General features: G+C 36.4%; 1 protein-coding gene across 1 annotated transcript in view; it reads left to right on the forward strand.

Annotated features, from left to right (window-relative positions):
• btbd11a (BTB (POZ) domain containing 11a) overlaps nt 1-20,257 on the forward strand; it is a 271,143-nt gene extending 250,886 nt beyond the window's left edge. The window contains exons 9-17 of the mRNA XM_063005972.1: nt 4,266-4,401; nt 5,735-5,961; nt 7,204-7,382; nt 10,519-10,624; nt 11,119-11,221; nt 13,240-13,321; nt 14,570-14,638; nt 15,069-15,182; nt 19,868-20,257. Of these exons, the coding sequence (XP_062862042.1) occupies nt 4,266-4,401; nt 5,735-5,961; nt 7,204-7,382; nt 10,519-10,624; nt 11,119-11,221; nt 13,240-13,321; nt 14,570-14,638; nt 15,069-15,182; nt 19,868-20,083 (1,232 nt within the window). The 3' untranslated portion in view covers nt 20,084-20,257. The remainder of the gene's footprint in view (nt 1-4,265; nt 4,402-5,734; nt 5,962-7,203; nt 7,383-10,518; nt 10,625-11,118; nt 11,222-13,239; nt 13,322-14,569; nt 14,639-15,068; nt 15,183-19,867) is intronic.
• Nucleotides 20,258-23,577: the final 3,320 nt, after the last annotated feature.

The following is a 23,577-nucleotide window of genomic DNA, read 5'->3' on the forward strand; positions in this document are numbered from 1 at the left end:
AGAACAATCAGATAAACATGCGAGGATAAACATGGCAAGGATGTAAAAACAAAGTGTATCCAAGAAAGACAAGCTATCGAATCACAAGACCTATATGTAAGACATAGCAGATGCTATGGTGCCAATATGTATCTTCTTATTTTTGAATATGTTTCATAGCATCTTACTGATTCGCTTTGTGTGTGCGACTCCAAGAAGGAGGAGGGGTTGGCGATGGAGAGGGCAATAGAGGTATAAAAGACCTATGTAAAATTACTTAGTTGTTCTTACTGCGGTATGCTTCTATGCTGTATGTAAGAATTCACAATTGTGCTTTCATTAAACTTCAGTCCAGCTTTCTGACAGAAAAAATTCCATGATATAAATAATAATAATATTCTGCATAGACAAATATTTTGGACAAGTAGATTGACTTGCGGTTTTCACTTCTGGTGCAGCACTGAGTGGCAGCCTACTCAGTAGCTCTGTGTTTGTGGTGCTTATTACTGCAATTTTCTTTCTTTTTTGTTCTCTCCACTGTGATTAGTGTGTATTGTGTGTATCCTATGGATATGAAGCCTTTTTAAAAGTTATCCAGTCTATGCAAAGTACAGGTACCCTTCAATCTTTCTTGTTCTGTTTTTCAAATTTGTACAGTTGAATTTTTATAGTGTGTACCTTCATTGTTGTATAATGTTACTCAGGCTTTAATTTACTTTGGGATCAATAAAGTATCTGTCTATTATTATAAAGATTACGGAAGTCCTTTAATAACATTACTTTACAGATACAGAGTGGACACACATCCAAAACATTTACCCACTTGAATTTAGCTAATAATGATTTCAATTACTAGCCTCAGCATTTTACTCTCCTGGGTAATATTCACACAAAAATCTGTAAATACCAGAGGTATTGACCCAGGTAATTGCCATGTCATTTAGTTCTGCATTTAAACTCCTGATTTAATGTGCATGTGTAAAAAGGTCTATCAGGTATAGTAGAATGCAGTTTAAAACACAACTAGTTTTTATTGCTGTTTCTTTGAGCTCTGCTTTAAGAGGGGCATAAATCTGAACCCTATTAAGACTTTATCACCTCCCACCTTTAAGCAAAGATTATTTTTTATTGGACATTTTGTTAGACAGAACTCTGGCACAGCAAGACTATCAGCGTAGATAACCTGGAAAGCAGGTTACATCCAACTATTCTAACCAACATAAAAAACTTTTTATTTAAAGTCTAGTGTGGAGAAAAATCCACATTACTAAATCCATACAGTTTCTTTTTTATTCAAATAAATGCCTCTGCACTGTGTTTATGTAAATTGGCAGCATTAACATGCCCATGTCACACATTCGGTTTAAGCTCATTTGGTCTAGCAGTATTTACACTGAAAGTGCTGATTTAATATTTCAAGTACAGTTTTCAACTTAATGTAAGTATTAAAAATTCACATCCATTTGACTAAACTGATTCAATGATTTAAGTTCAGTGTGTCATTTTGTTTCTAACACAGTCTTTTAGTGGTTACCGATCCTAGTCCTGAATATCCCCTCCCTGCATTTTTAAGTGTGTTCCCTGACTCAGCTCATCTGATCAGCTCATTAATTACCTCCTCCAGAGTTTAACCTAGCGTATTATGGCAGAAATAAAGTTTTACTTTTTTACTACAGCATTACTCCAGGATAATTGGAAAACACTGCTACCAGCTTCCATACGTTATTTATTTATTTAGTGCAGGAGATTGAACTATACATTGAGAATACAGTAATTTTAGATTTTTCTTAATCAGTTTGATAACTGTTGATATAATGCATTATTTTGAATTGCTATTGTTACAAATTCTGTTTATGTATGTTCAGTTTTCATTTTGGATAAATGTTATTCGTGGTTATTCATGGTTAGAATTTGTTTTATGTGTATAATGTAGCATCGGCGTGTTGACACCACACTAACTTTGAGCTGGACTCTGATTTGCTGTAAATAGTTGTTATTCTATTGTTTGTCCCAAAAGTTTATGGGTAGTACCTGTTTTGTGTGTTCTGGTGCTTTTGGTTGTCTCTGTGTTGTGATGTCATGTGTGTGTGATCCATGTTGGCTTTCTGTGAGCTTGAGCTATTTCTTAAAATGTAAAGAAAAATGTTAAAGAAAAGAGTGGTTACTTCTGGCAACATGTTTAGTTCTGTAATTTTTCTTACTTTAATTTTATTTTTGAAGTTTGTTTTTATTTCTAATGGCACTCAAATATTCTAAAATCGCTATGTAATGATGTTGAAGCAAAAAGGCTTAGAAGCTTCTAGGGAGGTAAAAAAACCAAAACCTTGCAGAGCTAGTACACCAGCCCCGGTTCTGGACTGCTTTGCTTGGGGGGGCAGTAAAACCTAATGAGGGGGCATGTTGATAGTCATGTTTTTGAAGCCAGAAATATATTCAAGGCTTGATTTGTGCATGAATGATGACAGCCAAGCTATTGATACTGGCTTAAAGTGATGTATGAGGTAAATAAATAAAAATGCATGTTTTCGAACTTAAATTTAAAACCCAATGATTAAAAAATACATGTTGATTATGTAAATGGAGAAAAAAGATTATCTAATTGTATTTCATTTTAATACGCCCCCTTAATTAAATTGCCATTACTAATAGAACAACTCTATTTCTTGAAAGGCTTTAATACAAATTTAAGTCAAAGCTGACAAATGTACCTACACACAGACTGAGAATATTCAAAACGTGGAAATAGGAATGAGTGAGAATATTTATATTATTGGGAAATTAAAATATAAAGAAAACAAAAGAATACTAATTCTGTAAAAAAAAAGTGTTTACCAGTATACCTGCCTCTCGCTCACACTAACAGAACATATACTGCCGAACTGAACTGTTTGGGGCAGTCTGCCGATTTTTATATGACTCAAAGAGCCAATCAGGAATAAGCAAGGAAATATCTTCAAACTGTAAAACAAAATGCATTTTTGTGATTGGTTCAGAGATCATTTTAAAAATAGCCGTTGCTTGCATTGTGCTTGGGGGGGCAAAGACACAATTTGGGGGGGCAATGCAAGCAATGCAAGCCCCTAGCGCCGGCCCTGTAGTACACTGTATAAAGAAAGAATGTTTGTCTACTGTAATCAGTAATCCGTGGACTACTGAGGATTGTGTTTTCAGTTTGTCATGCTGGATTTTTATATAGCACTGAGTAAGAAAAAGGATGGTTCTTCAGTATTTGACACCAAATTAATGATTTATGGTTTTTTGCATCTAGAGTCAGCAACTAACACAAAATGATTGGAATTCTGACCCAAATCTGCTATTACAGCATTTTGTAATGTCAGTATCCTCTGGTGTACATCAGATCGGTGATGACCCAAAACATACCTCTATGCTTTGAGTCAGTGATCCAGTCTCTGATCTAATTTTGTTTAACAAAATCCTTACATGATTGCTTTTTCATACTGTTTCTAATAGATTTTTTTGTTCTATGCTTTAATTAAGTACATTAAGACATTAGTCTGCCTAAATATCAATAGAAACTGGAAAACTGTTTTTAAAAACACAAGGTTTGTTTCAAGTTCAGGTTTCAGGTGTTGAATACATATAAAAAAATATCCATAAACATTTGCTAAGCAAAAAAAGGTATAAAAATAGTACCAGTGATGGAGCCAGCAGAATATATAAAGAGGGGAACATTATAGAACCTTTAAGAAGCGTGCTTGTGGGTGTAATTGTATCCAACAAGTGCATTGTATACAAAGGAAAGTTAAAAAAATCTATGTATTAGAGCAGTTCATTTGAACTTAAGTTGTGCATTGTATAAAAGAAAAAGGTCTAGAATTTGTGAAAAGAATAACTGTGGTAGAGACAGAACACTAAGTAATGCAAACAAGATTATCTCAGTAATTAGATGTTGATTGTTGTTGGTCTAATTCAGTACTACATATTTAAAAATCTAATAGTGCTAAATTTTAAACGTGCCAGCTATGAAAAAAAAATATATAAATCACAAAACAGTATCCCATAATTATACTGACAGGAATTTATTCTTCAACTTGATGTTTGCCACATTTGAAATGCATTGGCTAATAGCACCTAAATAAAAGACTTATTCTGTCGCCTGCTAGTCCTGATTTGATGACAAAATGTTACACAGTCTGACAGCTTTACTATGAACAGTATCTGCATCACAATTAACATTTTTTAGGCCTATATTTACTATAAAGCACTGTAGTTCATGGATCAGTTGTAAATACAACTGTTTTATACTTTTTTGGGTGTATCTACAGGCAATTTTGAGCTGGTCAGCCTGCTTTTGGAGAGAGGTGCAGACCCTTTGATTGGCACCACATATCGGAATGGCATCACTTCAGCTCCTTTAGGAGATATGAACTCATACAGCCTAGCTGCATCACATGGACACAGGTAAACACACATATACCAACACAATGCTACAAGTGCAGCATACTGCATCATGAATACAAATAATGCTCATTTTTCACAATGTGTCTGTTTCATCTCTCACATCACTGCTGTTTATTTTCTGCTGTTTATCATAATTATTAAACTCCCATCCAACAAGCGTGAACCACTGACCTGTTAACAGTGCCAGGTATAAAAGACCAGCTGGTGTTTTTCTCCACTTTCAGAATCATCGTTCCCCATTGCAGGGGGACTGCAAAGTGTGAGTGTGGACACCCACTCAGGCACTCGCACCGATGCCCAGCACTGCATAATAAAATCGTATTTAAATTTACAGTGCAGCAATTTGAACAAAATCCAGTGATTCTAAACAACCGGCTTTCTTAGCGGTGGCAGATGTGCAAAAATTCTTTACTTCTCACGGACAGTTACAGCAGGCTCAACCCCTAGTTAGAACTAGAGCTTTTTAAGATGCACTCTCCTCGCTGCACCACAGTGCCTTGTTTCCTTCACGCCGTCATATATCCTAAAACAATAACGAATTTGTGGTTCAGGAAAAAGTGAAATACATTTACACGATGACTCATACAAGCCAAGACCAAAACAAGTCCGTGAACAATACCGCCCGGAACAAGGACAAGACTAAGATTAATATTAACCAAGATCAAAACAAGTCCAAGGGCCATATGAACCAAGACCAAGAGATTTCAACACAAATTAGATCAATACTAACCAAGACAAGAACATGACCCATACCAGTCCAACAGTAACCTAGACCAAGTAAAGCCCTGACAATTTTTAGACTGTGCAACTTATGATTTGTAACTTTTTACAAATCAAACCAGGCATGTTTATGGTGTACTTTGCTTGAATTCTAATCGTGACCCAGAGCAGTCAGTGAAAAGATGTGGAAAAATAATTTTCATGCCTTGATAATGAGTTTCGAATATCGAAGGACTTGCTTTGAAAAGGCACATTATATTTTACACCATTTTAACTCTGCTTTAGCTTTGCATACAGCATTTAGAGTTAAGATTTTTTAATAATATGACTTCCACTGTTGTACAGGGTGTCCCTGAACTCTGGACATTTTTCGACATTGTATTTCATTAAAAATATAATTAATGACATCTTCAATGTGTTTTCCTCTATTTGTGATGCAATATGTATGTGTGTGTATTTTAGTAAACATATAGTTAGTTATAGTTAGTGATATTTCCTTTGTGTCCAGACTTTAGGGACACCCTGTACAGCTGTCACTGGTTACATGTATTCCTGAATGAATAATTCATTTGTAAAAATGGTCTAATCTAACTGAGTCTGTGTGATTTTGCAGAAATGTTTTCCGGAAGCTTCTGTCCCAGGTCGAGAAGGACAAGGCTGATATGATGTCTCTGGAGGAGATTCTGGCTGAGGAATCGGAAGCTGGCAGCGAGAAACGAACGTGTCACTCAGAAGGCACACTGCGCACAGGCAAGGCCAAACTGAGGGCCCTTCAAGAGGCCATGTACCACAGCGCCGAACATGGCCATGTGGACATTACCATAGACATCCGCAGTCTGGGTTAGTAATTACACTGCACGAGCGCCATCCACATCTGCCGCCTGTTAGCGCTGATTTCCTCGGCTTACCGCAGACATCCACCGTGTGGTTCACCACAGATGCTAACTGCATGAGTTAGCACTGATTTAGCACAGCTGCATGAATGTATAATGAACATGGTCTGATACCTGCATGTTCATACCAGTCATCATAATCCACTACATTCAATTTAAGGGGTGGGGTTACCCTTCTTTTATTATTGCATGTCATTTACAGTGTCTGGAAAAATGATTATTTCCCAGCAATTCTCAAAAATGATCTTATCTTATTTGATTAAGAATGTCAGTATTTGAATCAGTCATTTAATCATTTGAATTCATTCTTAAAATGTTCTCAAAAAATCTACCATAAAACAAAATCAATAACTTAAATGTAAACAACTTTCCCCCCTCTTGTTCAATAATTAGTCCCTTTTGACATTTGTTACAGCCAGAAGCACTTTTGGTTAAAACTGGATTCATCAAGTTTGGTTTATTCCTTTTGGTACATTCATTTCAATCTGTGAAGACAAGTTCGTTCAGATACAGTGATGTACAGAAATCTTAAGCCCATCACAGATGATTAATGAACTTAAGATCAGGACACCAAATAATCTACTTATGATCATCAACTTTCTTTATTTAAAAATCTCTATTTTTAATGGATGTCATTGGGGTGACACGATGGCTCGGTGGGTAGCACTGTTGCCTCACAGCAAGAAAGTCCTGCATTCGATCCCCAAGTGGAGCAGGTCTGTGTCCTTGGTCTGTGTGGTGTTTGCATGTTCTCCTCGTGTATGTGTGGGTTTCCTCCGGGAGCTCCGGTTTTCTCCCACAGGTGAATTGGAGATACAAAATTGTCCATGACTGTGTGTGACATTAAAAACTTTAACTGATAAATGTTGCATAACCAGTAACTACCTGTTCTGTTATGAATGTAACCAAAGTGTGTAAAACTTGTCATTAAAATCTTAATACATTAATAATAAATAAATAAATAAATAAATAAATAATGGACTTAATTACTTTTTTATTATTTTTGACAATGTGCATTGCTTAATTCAGCTGCAAAATTTGAAATGTTATTTGGATGCTGAATACTTTTCAAGACACTGTATATGTAATCCGATATACTGACCACAAACCCTCTTATCATTAAATTCACCTTAATATTTGACAATATCAGATTCTAACTGAATGACAGGTGAATTTTCTTTGTGTGCAGGTGTACCGTGGACTCTCCACACATGGCTGGAGTCTCTAAAGACGTGCTTTCTGCAGCAGAGACGGCCACTGATCCAGGGTTTGCTTAAAGACTTTAGTTGCATTCAGGAAGATGAATACACTGAAGAACTCATCACGCATGGTTTGCCACTCATGTTTCAGATCCTCCGAGCCAACAAGGTTTGTCTGAGCATGCTCACACTTAACCTTGCATGTGACCTGACAGAAATTATCCTAAAAATAGTTTTTATCTTTTAGCATTTTGTGTAATACAGCATAATACAGATATAATTACACTGCTGTGGTATATGTAGAGATGTAAGTAGAGATGTAGTAATTTTTTTAAGGTGGTATGGTATGGTAACATTTGTGGCAAACCTCTTTTGTGCTGGCTGTGAGAATGTTTTCTATAAAGATATGGAGCTGCTTACAATCCCACTGCGCTACCTTGAGCGTCACACACTATGCAGCTGTACTGATTTGATTCTCGTTTTTTTTACAGCTATTGCAGCACTCAGAGTCCTGATTAAAAAGCGAAGCACATGCATGGCGAGGAAAAACTCATTCTCATTGTTTCACAAATCCCTGAACTGTTTCACTTTACATTAGAACCATTGTGTTGTAAGAAAAATACAGCCTGACGACTAGGAAGTTGTAAAATAGGAATCCCGGGTTTGCTTTTTAGATAGCAATCCTATGTTTACTAATTCTTGTGTAATAGAAGTGGTGGTGATCATGCTGGAAGTTTATTCACCACCTCGACATGGTGGAAAAATAGAGAACTGAATGTTAAAAGAGTGCTTGTGACTGGATGGATCAATCCTTAATTTTCTCTCACTTGCCCAAAGCGAGATTCAGACTCGGGACCTTGGGAGGTATGAGCTCTCCACCTTGAGTGCTATCCGGCTGCATGTTGCGAGGCATAAAGCACTCAAAAGAGACATCTGACATAAATTGATTCTGCTTAAAGGAGCCGAACACTGAAATCAATCCGTGCAGATTATAACAATGGATGATTGAGTTTATACTGAAATTAGATATAAATAAGGGGACTTGTGTAGCCCTCAGATCACCCAGAAAACACTGCTTATGTTCACAGAAAACCAATATTAGGTTCAAGGTTTCCTCCTTAGTTGGAGTGTATGGTAAAAAATGCCTTCTTTCTCTTTTTTTTTCTTATTTTTTTACTTTTTTACCACTTTTTTTACCACTTACAATCCTGGTATGATTGGTTTGTTGGGGGTAACCGATATTGAAGGCTCTTACTGTCTGGAGAGGAAGCTGGGCTTCCACATTCTTCAAGCCCGATTGATAGAATAGTATGAAGTGGAATAGTGCCCACCTGGCCTGACAAGGACTTAACCGCTTTCCGTCTCAAATGTATTTCAAGTTTTATGGTACGTCCAGATCCGGAATGGGTCGGTGGTTCCCTCAAGCCAGTGATTCTATTCCTCTAGTGCGGACTTGACTGCTAGCAGTTCTTTATCTCCCACATCATAATTAGTTTTACTCACTGTCAAGCGTTGAGAAAAGATACAACTTCAAACTAGAAAAGGTGGGAGAGTATGAAAGATGAAAATTAAAAAGGTTTGTAACACGTTCCAAAAAAGAGCTGAAAAGCATTGGATTTAGTTGCCATAAAGGTCTTAACTAAAGCATGAGTTGGGAAGCGGATATTGCCAAGTTGCATTGGCTCACCCCTCTGCATCAGTAGATCTGGGTAAAGAGGCTAGGATACCATGGAGGTCTGGGATTAGATGAATGGCCAGATTTGAAAGCTCTTTGAGTTTGTTGGACTCATCTTTGAGATTGTTGGATAACTCCTCCTGGCAGAACTCCCTCCCTGCCACTGAACTGTCAAAAGTCTGTCTGAGCTTGATGATGAAATTGGATGAGCACAAGTCAGGCCTGTTCTCCCAAACGGCAGTTGCCTGATATTCTCACCAAATATCTCCAAATGACAACCATTGCCAGAACTTTCTTGTTTTAAATTAAAATACATTTCATACAAACTGCATGGAAATACACTAACAGAACAGTTGGTCATTTTTGTCAATATTTTGTATTGTTTTTAAGTTGCACATCCAGCAGAAAGCAAATTTGTATTGGTAAGCCGTAATATTGACCTGGTCTTGTGGTGAACAAAGCAAAAAAGACTTATCATGTGAAAGCAGCATTAGCCATTGAGAAAGTGAGTGAGTGATTGGTTGGTTGGGTGGTTGTTCCCTTTGGAAACAATAACTGAAATGATCTCTTTCTGGAACTATAAAAAATTTCTTACACCTCTCTACTGGTACCACTCTTCTCAGATTTGAAAGGAGCCATCACCGGACTGCTGTTTTGATGTGTTTGATGGGATTTATATCTGGGCTTATTGCAGGCCACTTCAGAACTCTTCTGCACTTTGTCTTAAACCATTGTCTTCATGCTTTGGGTCATAGTTCTGCTGGAAGAACCATGAGCTCTAACAAATCCAATTTTATTACACTGGGCCTTACATTGTGCTCCAAAACTTAGTCTTCAGATTTGTTGATGTATTAAAGCAGTGTGTTTACTACATTTATGGCATGTAGCAAATACTTTTATTCCAAGTGACTTACAATTGTGACTGTATACAATGCAAGTAATTGAGGGTTAAAGGTCTTGAACCAGCAACCTTCTTAACACTAGTACAAAACCTTAACCACTGAGCTACCATGTTTGACTGTAGGAACCATGTTTTTTTTTTCTTTAAAGGCCTCAAAATGACTTTTAGGTAAGTTCTGGCATGCTTTTTTAGCAGTAGGGTCCTCCTGGGTCTCCTACCATAGCATGTCATTTTATTCAGACCATGATGGATATTGCGAGCCGACACTGTTGTTCTGTGAGGAGGTGCCAATAATTGTGTCCAGTCCATTTCTAGAGCTTTGTGTAGAATAGTGTTAAGATTTTTTTTCCTCAGCTTTGTGTTTTCCAACCCAAATGGAAAAAATAAACATGCAAATATCAAAATACTTGTTGTGCAACAATTTTGAGGGAGAAGTGGTGCATTTTCTGAAAAAAGTGCAGAATTGCCAATATGGGCCATTAATTAAACTGATGCTATACACCTGTTGGCAGTTTATGTGACTTTAACACCTGAACTTAATAATTAAGATGTATGTTCAAATACGTTTGGCCACATAGTATATTTATGTTCCAAATTATATACTTCAGTTACCTGTATTGTTGTCTCAATGTTAGTGAAATGTATTTTAGCAGTAAGTGCGTGTAAGTCATCACTCCTACAATCATACCTACAATAAAACCTCTGTGTGTATGTGCATTTCATCCACAGAATGAAGTCATCAGCCAGCAGCTGTCTGTGATCTTTACACAATGCTATGGGCCTTTCCCAATCCCCAAGCTGACAGAGATCAAAAAGAAACAGACCTCCCGACTGGGTGAGTACAAATACTCTTGCTTTGGTTAAATCTGAGCTCGGAACACTGACTTCAGTACAGCTTTGCCAGCACAATTTCATTGCCATCAGCTGTGGTTGTGAAATTATTTTCTGATTCCCAGAAGCCTGGAATTTTGTAAATAGCAGAATGCTGTGTCAGTGCTGTCAGTGTTTTTGTTTATCACAGTGAAATATAAAATCTGTTTAAGCTATTTTTGAACTTTAATATAAAAAAAGTGGTTTTTATTGCTACAGTTAGTAAAAGTGCAGTGAAAGTATTTTTTGCTATGGAGTAGCACTACTGCCACCTAGACAGGATATCAGATATTACCTCACACAGGAACTGCTTACAGTCTTTTTTAAAGTTTTTTTTTTTTTTTTTTCTTCTGCTGTAGTGCAGTAAGTAGTGCAGTGATCTGTAGTGTGTTCATGCTCACTGAACATGAAAATGTCTTTATTTTAGTTTAATAAGCTCTCATTTGAATGCCTCTTTAGATCCACACTTTCTGAATAATAAAGAGATGTCTGACGTAACGTTCCTGGTGGAGGGAAAACCGTTTTATGCTCACAAGGTGTTGCTCTTTACTGCATCTGCCAGGTAAGATTATGGTGTCAGAATAGAGCAAATGTGTGTACAGTGTGATGAAATGTAACTAAATTAATTTGACAACCAAATAACAAAGTGCCATAAATATTTGCCCCCTGCCTAACTGATACTATTTTAGCATATACATTTATTTTAGATTCTTACACTAAATGTAAACACAATATAAAGACATCCTATGTAAACATACAATACACAATATGGTTTTAAATTATCTTAGTATTTATTGAGGAAAAAACTAAAGCTCTAACACACCATATGGTTCTGTAAAGAAAAAAAATATCAGCTGCCTTAATGTTTAAAAAATGGTCGTGCCACCTTTAGTGGCAACAACTACAACCTCATGTAGTTGTGGAGGAAGTGTGCTCCTTTCTTCTTTGTGTAATTGCTTTCATCAGCCAGTGGACCTTTGGTCAAGGTCAAAGGAAAAGATCCAAGGTCCTATGTTTTTAGTAAACGATTACATTGTATTTTGTAAATATGTACAAATTTTTTATTTGATACACTCTGCAACACACTTAAAAAATGTTGTGACAGAGGTAAAATCAGAGTCAAAATTAAATCGAACATTCTAGTTAGAATATCGTGAATAAGTATAAAAGAATCACTTTGTTACAAACTTGTAAGGTAATTGTTTATCATGTTCAAAAGAGCACTGCTCAACAGAAGATTGCAAATAATCTTGAAAGAAAAAATCTTGAAAGAATTCTCAATCCATCTAGGGAAAGGCTGGAAACAAGTGTTGAACGTGTGTGAATGTGAACTCTTAAATATCATTGCATGAGAAACCGTCATGCTATTGTGTTATATAGTAATATGATACTACATACAGCCATTCTTCACATAAAGGCCTTTATACATCAGTTTTATACAGAAGTCAGATGAGTCCATGTTTCAACCTGTTTTTGTGCCAAAGTCTAAAAGGTCCATCCAGACTGTATCAGCAAAAGGTGCAAAAGCCAAAATCTGTCATGGTGCATCAGTACCCACACAGTTGGTGACTTGCATATGTATGAAGGTACCATTGACACAGAGGAATATATTGGGATTTTTGATAGATAAATACAACCACAAGACTTCTCTTCACAGGAAGACGTCACAGGTTATTTCAGCAGGATAATGGTAGGCATTATTCTATATGTTCTACAACAATGTAGACACTGTGTATGTGTGCTTGACCTGCCTGCCCAGATCTGTCTCTTATTGAAGGTGCGTGGTGCATCATGAAAAGGTGAAATGCAAATTGACTGTTGAGCACCTAAAGTTTTGTATACAGCAAGAAAATACAAAAATTTCACTCACGAAACTGCAACAATTAATACCCTCAGTTCCCAAACGCCTAAAAAGTGTAATTAATAGGAAAGGTGATGTAACACAGTGGTAAACATACCTCTTGTCTTAGATTTTTTTTGCGTGTGTTACAGGCATCAAATTGTAAATTTGTTTGTATTTACAGAATAGGTCTAAGCTGGCCAGTGAAAAAATTGGAAATCTCACATCACAGATTCTTGTTTTTACTGCATTTTACGAAATGTCCAGACTTCTTAAGAAATGGATTTGCAATTTCATATAAACAAATAGAAAGTTTTGCCTAGATTTTAGCATGGTTATTTAAGTAAACAACAAATAAAAAGAACAAATGTTAACTACACTTATCATCTAAATTCTTTATGGGAAAATATCATAAAAACAAATGATATTATAGTTCGACCGAATGTTAACAAAATATGTTTTGTCATCTGGATAAGAATTGTCATGCATTATAAATTGTGACAGCTATCATATTATTTACTGGTTGAGCAAACACTAGAGCCCTAAAACACTGGACACAGACAGTCATCACAGTTCATTAGATACTTGTCATGTCATGTTTATGACAAGTGTTTGACAGTCTTACAGCACAGTGTAAAGTGTACTAAGTATCCTTATGCTTTAGAAATATGATTGCAATAAAAGGTTTGATTTAAATTAAAAATGTTTTATTCTTTTTTTTCTCCATTTCTTTTATTTAGATTTAAGTCTCTGCTTTCAAACAGACCAGCTGCTGAGAACACATGCATTGAAATTAGCCATGTGAAGTACAACATTTTTCAGGTTTGGAATGCTTTTGTGATGTTATATAGATACACCGATCAGCCATAACATTAAAACCACCTCCTGGTTTCTACACACATTGTCCATGTTATCAGCTCCACTTACCATATACTGTAGAATCACTTTGTAGTTCTACAATTACTGACTGTAGTCCACCTGTTTCTCTGCATGCTTTGTTAGTCCCCTTTCATGCTGTTCTTCAATGGCCAGGACCCCCACAGGACCACTACAGAGCAGGTATTATTTGGGTGGTGGATCATTCTCAGCACTGCAGTGACACTGACATGTTGGTGGTGTGTTAGTGTGTGTTGTGCTGGTATGAGTGAATCAGACACAGCAGTGCTGATGGAGTTTTTAAACACCTCACTGTCACTGCTGGACTGACAATAGTCCACAAACCAAAAATATCCAGCCAACAGCGCCCCGTGGGCAGCGTCCTGTGACCACTGATGAAGGTCTAGAAGATGACCAACTCAAACAGCAGCAATAGATGAGCAATTGTCTCTGAGTTTACATCTACAAGGTGGACCAACCAGGTAGAAGTGTCTAATAAAGTGGACAGTGAGTGGACACGGTATTTTAAAAACTCCAGCAGCGCTGCTGTGTCTAATCCACTCATACCAGCACAACACAAACTAACACACCACCACACCAGTCAGTGTTACTGCAGTGCTGAGAATGATCCGCCACCCAAATAATACCTGCTCTGTGTTGGTCCTGTGGGGGTCCTGACCATTGAAGAACAGGGTGAAAGCAGGCTAAAAAGTATGTTTATTTATTTATTAGGATTTTATCATCGTGTTGTACACACTTTGTTCACAAGGTTATATCAAACACAGTCATGGACAATTTAGTATCTCCAATTCACCTCACTTGCATGTCTTTGGACTGTGGGAGGAAACCAGAGCTCCCGGAGTAAACCCACACAGACATGGGGAGAACATGCAAACTCCACACAGAAAGAACACGGACCGCCCCACCTGGGGATCAAACCCAGGACCTTCTTGCTGTGAGGCTGCAGTGCTACCCACTTAGCCACCGTGCCTCCCTAAAAAAAGTATGTAGATAAACAGATGGACTACAGTCAGTAATTGTAGAACTACAAAGTGCTTCTATATGGTAAGTGGAGCTGATAAAATAGACAGTGAGTGTAGAAACAAGGAAGTGTTTTTAATGTTATGGCTGATCTGTATATATACACACAACCAATTTCCTGTGTGCACTAAGTAAGTGTGCTTTGTGTTGTAGTTGGTGATGCAGTATCTGTACTGTGGTGGGACTGAGTCACTGCATATCAGAAACACTGAAGTCATGGAGGTATTATAACAGTTTTTCTTTTTGTTTGTTTTTATCATGTTATTTAATTACTCATCCAATATCTGCTCGTCATCTGTCTGTTCACTGGCTAATGTGTATGTGTCATAAAACATGATGAAAGTATCCAGCTCTGAAGCTATGACTGCCAGGCTTTGCCAACTGTTCCCACACCTTCTGAATCATTTCTGCCTCGTAAATATGATCATTTATTTAGTCATCCAGGAATATGTCCGTAATTATTAGATGGGCAAAATGTGCATTAACTGTCTACATAGAGGACCTTTAAATGCTTAATTTACCTGAATTATCTCATGATGCTTCCACCTTAGATCAATAAACCTTTATTTAAATCTGTAAATCCACAATAATAATTAATTGTGCTTTTTATGGATTTATGTGGTAGAGCTATAGTCCTCTGTGTCTTCCACAGCTCCTCTCTGCAGCCAGGTTTTTTCAGCTCGAGGCCCTCCAGCATCATTGTGAGATTATCTGCTCTAAGAACATCACCATAGAGACGTGTGTTGACATTTACAAACATGCAAAGGTAAGGCAGTATGTTTCGTTACAGACAATGCTTTGTGTCGCTATTTACAACTGTTCAGCTGTTTACTTTCATTTATGAAAGTAATGAATAACTAATGAATATTGCTCAGCTAGAATACTATTATAGAAATGAGAATATTAAGGTTATGGCTAAAATCAGGTATTATGGACACGGTTTAACAGTAGTCAGTGTTAGCTTTACCCAAAAACAACATAAAGAACTGCTTAGGGCTCTGTAGCTACCAGGAGCTTCAGAAACACTTGAGATTAATTCTGTAGTGTAATATTTATCTTTATTTTATTCAGCAGAAAACTTTTACATATTTCCTTTACTATATAAATATTTGTATGAAATTGGAACTGGGACTGGTCATTAGTCATATTTATTATTTTGTTGCAAGGCTAGCTGTGCTCTTTAACAAGAAAGTTGTTGGTAATAATTTGCACTGAAAATGAGGACAGGCTACTTCCACTATTGTAAAATCTAAACCTGTTTAACACCAAATGAGTTTAATTTACAGCACAGACACTAAATCTTAAACAAGTAAAAGCTTTTGTAACATTTTGACCTATCATTTCCACACTGACCAGGTTGACAACGTGCAGATCTCCTTTCTGCTAGTTCTCTCACTAGCAATCTCGAGTTTTTGTTTTCTGGAAATCTTTTGGTAAACAATAGTGGCTTTCTGGTTTCTGTAGCTGGAGTTTTTCCATGGATGTGCTGCCAGTGTCTTGAATTCTTTAGTTGTCAATTTTCTAAGTTTCTCTGTTTGGTTTTTTGATGAGCGGTTGATTTGGTGGACTGGGTAGCTGGTGTGGCTGCACTCAAAATTTTTTGTTCTTTTGAAGTCTGTTTGCTTTGATTTACGTGTTTTCTGGAGATCCTGCCAAATGTAGTGTCTCTGCTCCTGTAATGTGGTTATCTGGCTTTTATGTTTTTTCTGTCCTGATTCTGGCTGCTGCTTTGGTTAATTTTGTGTTACTTTTTCCCAAAGTTTTAATATTTGTTTCTTTGGTCAGTTATTATTTCCCCTCCCTTTGTTTCCTGGTTTAGTCTCCTGCAATTGGGTTCTATAGTTTGACAACTCAGGTGCAGGGTGACAGCATATGTAACAGCAGAGACACTACACAGCAAAAAGTCCACTGTTGAATTAACTCCCACAGAGTTGATTTTAACACTTTTTCAGGGTTTATATAGCTCCACACTCTGCAGAGTTAAATCAACTCTTTCAAAATAGTTAAATGTTTAACACCATGTCAGGGTTTGTGTTATAACTCATAAAACAGAGTTAAAGTAACACTAAGGGGACAAAATTTTGACAAAATTGGACCATGGTAGTCTAGTGGGTAGAGCTTTGGGCTATCAACCGGAAGATTGGCGGTTCAAATCCAGGCTCTGCTATGCAGCCACTGTTGGGTCCTATCTAAAAATAACACTGCTCTGAGTTATATTTTACTTTTTCAGTAGTGTTCATTTAACTCCCTAAATTATTCTTTTAATAATTAGAAGAATTAATTCCAATACACCAAATAATTTTCAAAAATAACATTTATTTTTCCCTGGTGGTGGCAGGTGAAAATGCAAAAGCAACAACAGGGAGGCCAGTTGTTGGTCATAGACTGAAGACAAAGTCACAATCAAATAATGGAAAATTCATCAAATTTAATACTTTTACAGAGGTGTTGAGTTTTGTAATGTCTATCTATTGGTCACTTTTTTTCCCCCAAAACAGTTGAAGTGAGCCTCTTGGCCTCTTTTATGATATTTGGCTTGAAGAACACATTCCATCTTGTCATCAAAACAGGAGAGTGAAGTCTTGATCAAGCTTTAATAAATAATTAATTTTAAACTACTAGTTGTACTACTACATTAAATGCTTAATTTCAACCCAGTATAAACATCATTCCAAACTTACCAATCCTTTTGTATCCAGAAATCTTGGGAAGGTGGAAAGGATATCAGCACTTCTGCCTGGATCATTAACAAGTTTCTGGCGGTGCTGAAAAATCTCCCTCATCATCTTCTCAGATTCTCATTTAATCTGAAAAGAGATTAAATATCTAATTTAAATTTATGCAATTGTCATGCAGTTATTTGGCACAAATAAAAAGAATATGGAACACACATACCCATGATTATCAATCATATGAGTCACCAATATGTCAACCATTTGCCCAGAATAATAATTGAAAAAAAAAACACAAAACAACCACAGTACACAGGTCCCCAGCAGGCAGAGAGAGAACAAGTCATTTAGCTTGCTAACCTAGCTGACTAGATGGCTAAATACGTAAACAGAAAATCACACAGGACCTAAAGCAGCTGATGTAACTTAAGTGGCAGCAATCAGCTGCAGTCAATTTGTGGAGCGTACTTAAAACAGAAACTTTCTCTCTCACTCTCACACACACACATCCTTCAGTACAGCTATGTTTTAGACTGACAATATCATCATCAATATACACTTTCATTAAGACTGAATTAATTACACTTACCATGTAAATTTGAAAGAAAGAAAATGGCGCCGTCTTCTCCTTGTCTCCAACCGAAGAAGTAAAATGCATGGGTGGAGTTTAATTAAATCTAAATGCATGGGCGGAGTTTAATTAAATCTAAATGCATGGGTGGAGTTTAATTAAATCTAAATGCATGGGTGGAGTTTAATTAAATCTAAATGCATGGGTGGAGTTTAATTAAATCTAAATGCATGGGCGGAGTTTAATTAAATCTAAATTCATCGGCGGAGTTTAATTAAATTTAAATGCATGGGTGGAGTTTAATTAAATCTAAATGCATGGGCGGAGTTTAATTAAATCTAAATGCATGGGCGGAGTTTAATTAAATCTAAATTCATCGGCGGAGTTTAATTAAATTTAAATGCATGGGTGGAGTTTAATTAAATCTAAATGCATGGGCGGAGTTTAATTAAATCTAAATGCATGGGCGGAGTTTAATTAAATCTGAATTCATGGGTGGAGTTGAATTAAATCTAAATGCATGGGCGGAGTTTAATTACATATCTGTGGAGTTAGGTTAACACCGATCGAATCAACTCTGCCAAACAACTCCAACACTGAACACAATTTAAATCCAAATGTGTTAAAATGACACTTTGAGAGTGAAAATCAACTCTGAAATGTTTAACTCTGAAGTTTCAACACCAATTTTTGCTGTGTACATTTGGCAGGATCTCCAGAAAACACGTAAATCAAAGCAAACAGACTCCAAAAGAACAAAAAATTTTGAGTGCAGCCACACCAGCTACCCAGTCCACCAAATCAACTGCTCATCAAAAAACCAAACAGAGAAACTTAGAAAATTGACAACTAAAGAATATAGCTGCTCACAACTCTGTGACAGTTTTACAGTTTGGTTAACCATTTTACTTAGTTTGCTTTAAGGTGTTTTAAAGTTTATCAAATGCTTTACTGTAGGTAATAGCACAGTGTTGAGTTTCAATTCAGATGTTTTTTAGTATTTATTTACTACATGGTCTCGATTATGATCAACAAAGAAACACATCATCCTTTATTTTAAACTCTGATTAAGATTTCTTCTAATGCTTTAACATCTGAACAGTTCCCGCAAGAGGTATCTTTTTTTTTTCTGAATGTGTTATTTACACTGTGTTAATGTGTTAATTTTCTCCCTAAATGTGTTATTAAAACAAGACACAACTTTACACTTAAATGACATGCTTAAATTTTTTTTTGCCATTGGAGCTTGACAGGTGGCCTTTGTTTATGTTACACTGTTTATTATTATAAGTGATTTTCTGGCTGCAACACAAACCGTATTTTATTATGTTAAATAATTAGCAGTGTATTAATCAGATAAACTATTTAATATGGAGGACTGTGTGTTAGAATGCAGCTTGTTTGATTACTGTTGTATATGCTTTTAGGAGTCATATACTGGCTTACAAAGGTTACATTAGGTTTGGTTTGAGGTAATGTCTGGGCCAGTTTAACATACTGATTGCAAACAAAATTTCATTAATAGGTGCCCAAGTGGCGCAGCAGGATATTTTGCGAGTGCACCAGCGCTGGGTTTCCGAACTTTCTGAGTTTGTATCTCAGCTTTGGCCACTAATCTGCTGGATTGAAAATACCAAACAAAAAAGGGATCAGGGATGTTTTGGGGGGGAAACATAAGTTTGTTAGTAAAAACAGCATAATAGTAATTGTAAACATTGATCTAAAACACAAAAATGGCCTTTAAAATATAATGAATCCCAGGATAACTGTGAGTGAAAAAAAAGCATAATCTGGCTCTCTGGATGAAGAGGATTATATTCTCCAGCATCTTTAATAAATGCTTTGAAAACAGAGCTTTCCGCTTTCTTCTCCATGCATGTTCAGCTCTTTTATATTTTTATTAGAAGCAGTTTTAAAAAGTAGAGAAGGTTAAAAATCTGATTTATAAATCTAACATGAACTACTTGAATGATCATATATTTGGTTTTGATTATAACATGTAAATTGTTTACCAGGATAAACTATTCTAAAATTAAATGCAAATTATTTGCATATATAACAATATACAGGTGTAAATTAGTTTTCCATTAAAAAAATACTTTTAGTGCAAATGTTTAGGGTTCTTTCAAAGCCATTTCTAATTTATTCACTACACCATAAATATTTTACTGAGTCTGTGAAATGAGTTAATGCAAAATTTATTCCTAGTTCTTGTGTGCCACCGAGCTGGCAGCTTTCATCGAGGGCTACTTCCTGAAGAACATGGTGCTCCTAATCGAGCTGGAAAACTTTAAGCAGCTCTTGTATGAGGTTCCTCCCGAGAGCCCTGGCCCCGCCTATGATGTCCTTCATGACCTAGAGGGAACCCTGGCTACTCGCATCCACTCCATCCACCTGTCCTCCTCCAAAGGCTCTGTTGTTTGATAACCTGATTCCATGCAGGAGTTTACCGTCTCTGGATTACTGTGTGATTGTGGATGAACTGTCACATCTGATTTTGTAAGCATTCAGAGATTTAAACTCCGGGGTTTTGTATACCAGGAGGCATTACTTTATGTCTGTTTTTGTTTTCACAACTGATTAATAATTGCAAAAGATTCGCCATCACCACTTCTAAAACATATGTTACATTTCAAATACCTTGATGGAATTCTGACATTATAATTGCTGGGAAAAGCAAGGTTTTTTTATGCTGAGTGGATCTGCAGATTATGAAAGAGCCCCTGCTACATGTTATATAAAAAGGCTTTTATTGGCTGTATTTTCATCATTATTTTTCCATCTGGTAATGAGTAATGGCATTATGGTCTGTATTTACAGTAAATACTGTATTTACCTTCTGATGTGTTTCATCATGTCATTGATTTCAATGATTTCTGAAACTGTTCCTTTGATTACATATGTATGTATACGAGGGTTCTTTAAAAAGTGTCCACACTTTTTAAAACTCTATTTATTAGGAATTTCAAAAACAAATGACATCACTTTTCTACTTGGTCACCTTCCTTTGCCATGCAAATTTCCCAGCGTCGTACCAACTTTTTAATGCCATCAGCAAAAAATGTTTTTGGTTGAGCGTGTAGCTACTTATGCACCGCTGCTGTCACATCATCATCACATGAAAATTTTCTTTCCCTTAAAGCTTCTTTGAGCATTCAAAAAGGTGGAAATCAGATGGCGCTAAATCCAGACTATACGCTGTCTCTCATTCTCTTGGACACGACCAATTACTACTCCTCCCACCCTCACCGTTTCCAACCAAAATATAAAAGTGCAGAAACTTTTTAAAGATCCCTCGTATTTATATTAGGTTTTCAGAAAAAATCTGTGTCAAAAACAAACACACCAACAAAAATTATTCTTTTACTAGTGCAAAATGTTATTCATGATGTCATTTAACTTTAAGGCATGGCCTCTAAATTACTCATTGAAAATTGTGATTGATTACAGCTAGTGACAGACCAGAATGTCTGAGACTGAGCCACAACTATTACTTTAAAGTTCAGTCAACAAATCTTGGAAACCAGATTATAGATTTTCAATTAGGAACTGTCACTTTTTGGAGCAATTTCTTGCCTTAAGGTAGCAGTATAAACAAGTACAAAGTACTCTGCCAAGGTTTGGAATGAAAATCCAAACTGTCGCCTAATGTTTTGTGGAAGATGATCTGTCCAGAAAAAAACAGGTGGTTAAACAGGTGGAAATATAAATGTGGACAAAACAAAGCCTTATGGACAAAAGTACTGTAGTCAAATAAAACAAAGATTAGTTATTTGACCACAAAAACCAGAAGTTTATTTGAAAGACAGTGAACTTTGTGATCTTGGGCTGTTTTGTTGACGGTGAACTAGGTGTGCTGCAATAATGAAGAAGGAAGGTTACCCCAAGGTTTCTGAATCTAAAGTCCATGCAAGGAAACAGACTAATTTCAGTGGTGGCTCAGTGTTTGGCTCAACTAAACTGTTGATCAGAACATCGCTGGTTCAAACCCCACCTCTGCCAACTCCCCACTATTTATGACCCTTAACCATGCCTTTAACCTTCAGTTACAACCAATTCACATTGGATAAAAGCATTTGGTAAATGCTGTACATGTTATTTGGTGGAACTTAAATCAATTCTGTCAAGTAGGCAGGTCAAAGAAAAAAATTTCTTGATTGCAATTAAACACAGCTAACATTATAAAAATAACTTTAATGTAATTAAAAGAACATGAGGGGTGGACCATGCAAAGAGATCAGAAATGCAGAAATCATTGAAATATCTCTCAACAGTGTATCTAGAACTTTATGCATAATGTGTGTATGGGTCAATAACAATGTGCATTATTCTTTAATTGGTTGTCTGTTTAACCAGTGATTTATACTGGTCAGGTGGGTCCATTGGATGAAAACAGCCCTCACAGGTTGGCAGTCCATCAAACACACACACACACACACATTAACTTAGACCAATTTTAGTGGCTCTAGTTGGCCTGACTGCATGTTTTTGGACTTGTGGAAATCAGTGCAGACATGGGCTTAACATTTTCTGAATGGTGAAATTGCCCTCTACAATTCATAAATATAAAACAAATAATAACACATTAAATAAAGTATTTAAGATACAAAATTGCATCACAATTATGTTTTTAATAAAAGAATGAAAAGCATTTGTTGTTGACCTATAACATGCAGCTTGATATAAGCTTGATTATTGTCAGAATGTCAGTGAGATGTAGCAGTAATAGATATAATGTATCTGGATTTAACCAACTGTTAAAAAGGTTCCTGTCACCATTCACAATGCAAAATGCTCTATAGACATGTGGTGGTAAAAGTATTTAAACCAATTTGCTACATACAATTAGAATTGTACTGTATTTTGGTAGTAATGTGCCATTTACAAATGATATTCAGATCTGTTTTGTGTTTGGTTTGTAGCTTTGAATAGGATTTAAATGCAAGCTCTGTAAAAACACATTTCTTGCCTGATTACAGTGCATATTCTGTACAGTATCTCATTTGGCTTCCTTTGTTCACATTTAATGGTAAACAAGTGCGCCATACAACACTTGCTAGCTGTTGTTTCCTAGGCAACAGCATTAGTTGTAGGACTATAGCATATCCTGCGCTCAGTGTGTTGGTCTAAGTTTTAACGACCTGCAAAACCACCACTGTGCTTAGTACACTGAAAACTGAGCAGCTCATCATTGCCTTGAGGATGTGGGAAATGAATATTCTATGTCAATAAACTGCATGGGCCCTTTGCAGCCTTTACATTTTGTAATAAATATAAAAAGAAAAAACAATTCAGTTTAACTCCATATATGACTCCATATAGGATTCTCTGTTACATTCCAAACTGTGGATTACTCTCTACTCGCTACTGTGCTAGACACAATCATGACTGCACAAATACACTGGTCGTCATCATCATGATCAAGTGGATTTCTTCACCTCTACCACTGCTTTGGTTTGATAATGTCAAGCTTTAATGTTGCTGTTTTAATTGTGCAATTCTGTTTCTGTCAAAATGCATGTCTGGTGTTAGATTTCTGTTTTGTTTTCATGTTTAATGTATGTCTGTCATTAACTGTTGATGTAAACCTATCCTAGGACTGTAATACCAGCGTGGGTGTGTGTTTTTACTTGCTGAACCCAAAGTATCTGATGTATAAGGATAAATAATAAGACACTTTATCCAAAGAACATGTACTGCCAGTGCTAAGAATGCTCAAAAATGTTGTTCTTGTTAGGTTATTTGGTATTACTTCATGGCGATGTTTTAATAAGGCTGCATGACACCTATAGAGGCTCTTCATGACAACTTCATGACCTGCAAAACATTTATAAAGACTTACTACAACAGACATCATCTGTCATAAAGACATATTTCTTGATATGGCAAGCTGTCATGTATTGTTAAAGTGCAGCTGG

Source organism: Trichomycterus rosablanca, chromosome 1 (assembly GCF_030014385.1).
Source record: "Trichomycterus rosablanca isolate fTriRos1 chromosome 1, fTriRos1.hap1, whole genome shotgun sequence".
Lineage (NCBI taxonomy): Eukaryota > Metazoa > Chordata > Actinopteri > Siluriformes > Trichomycteridae > Trichomycterus > Trichomycterus rosablanca.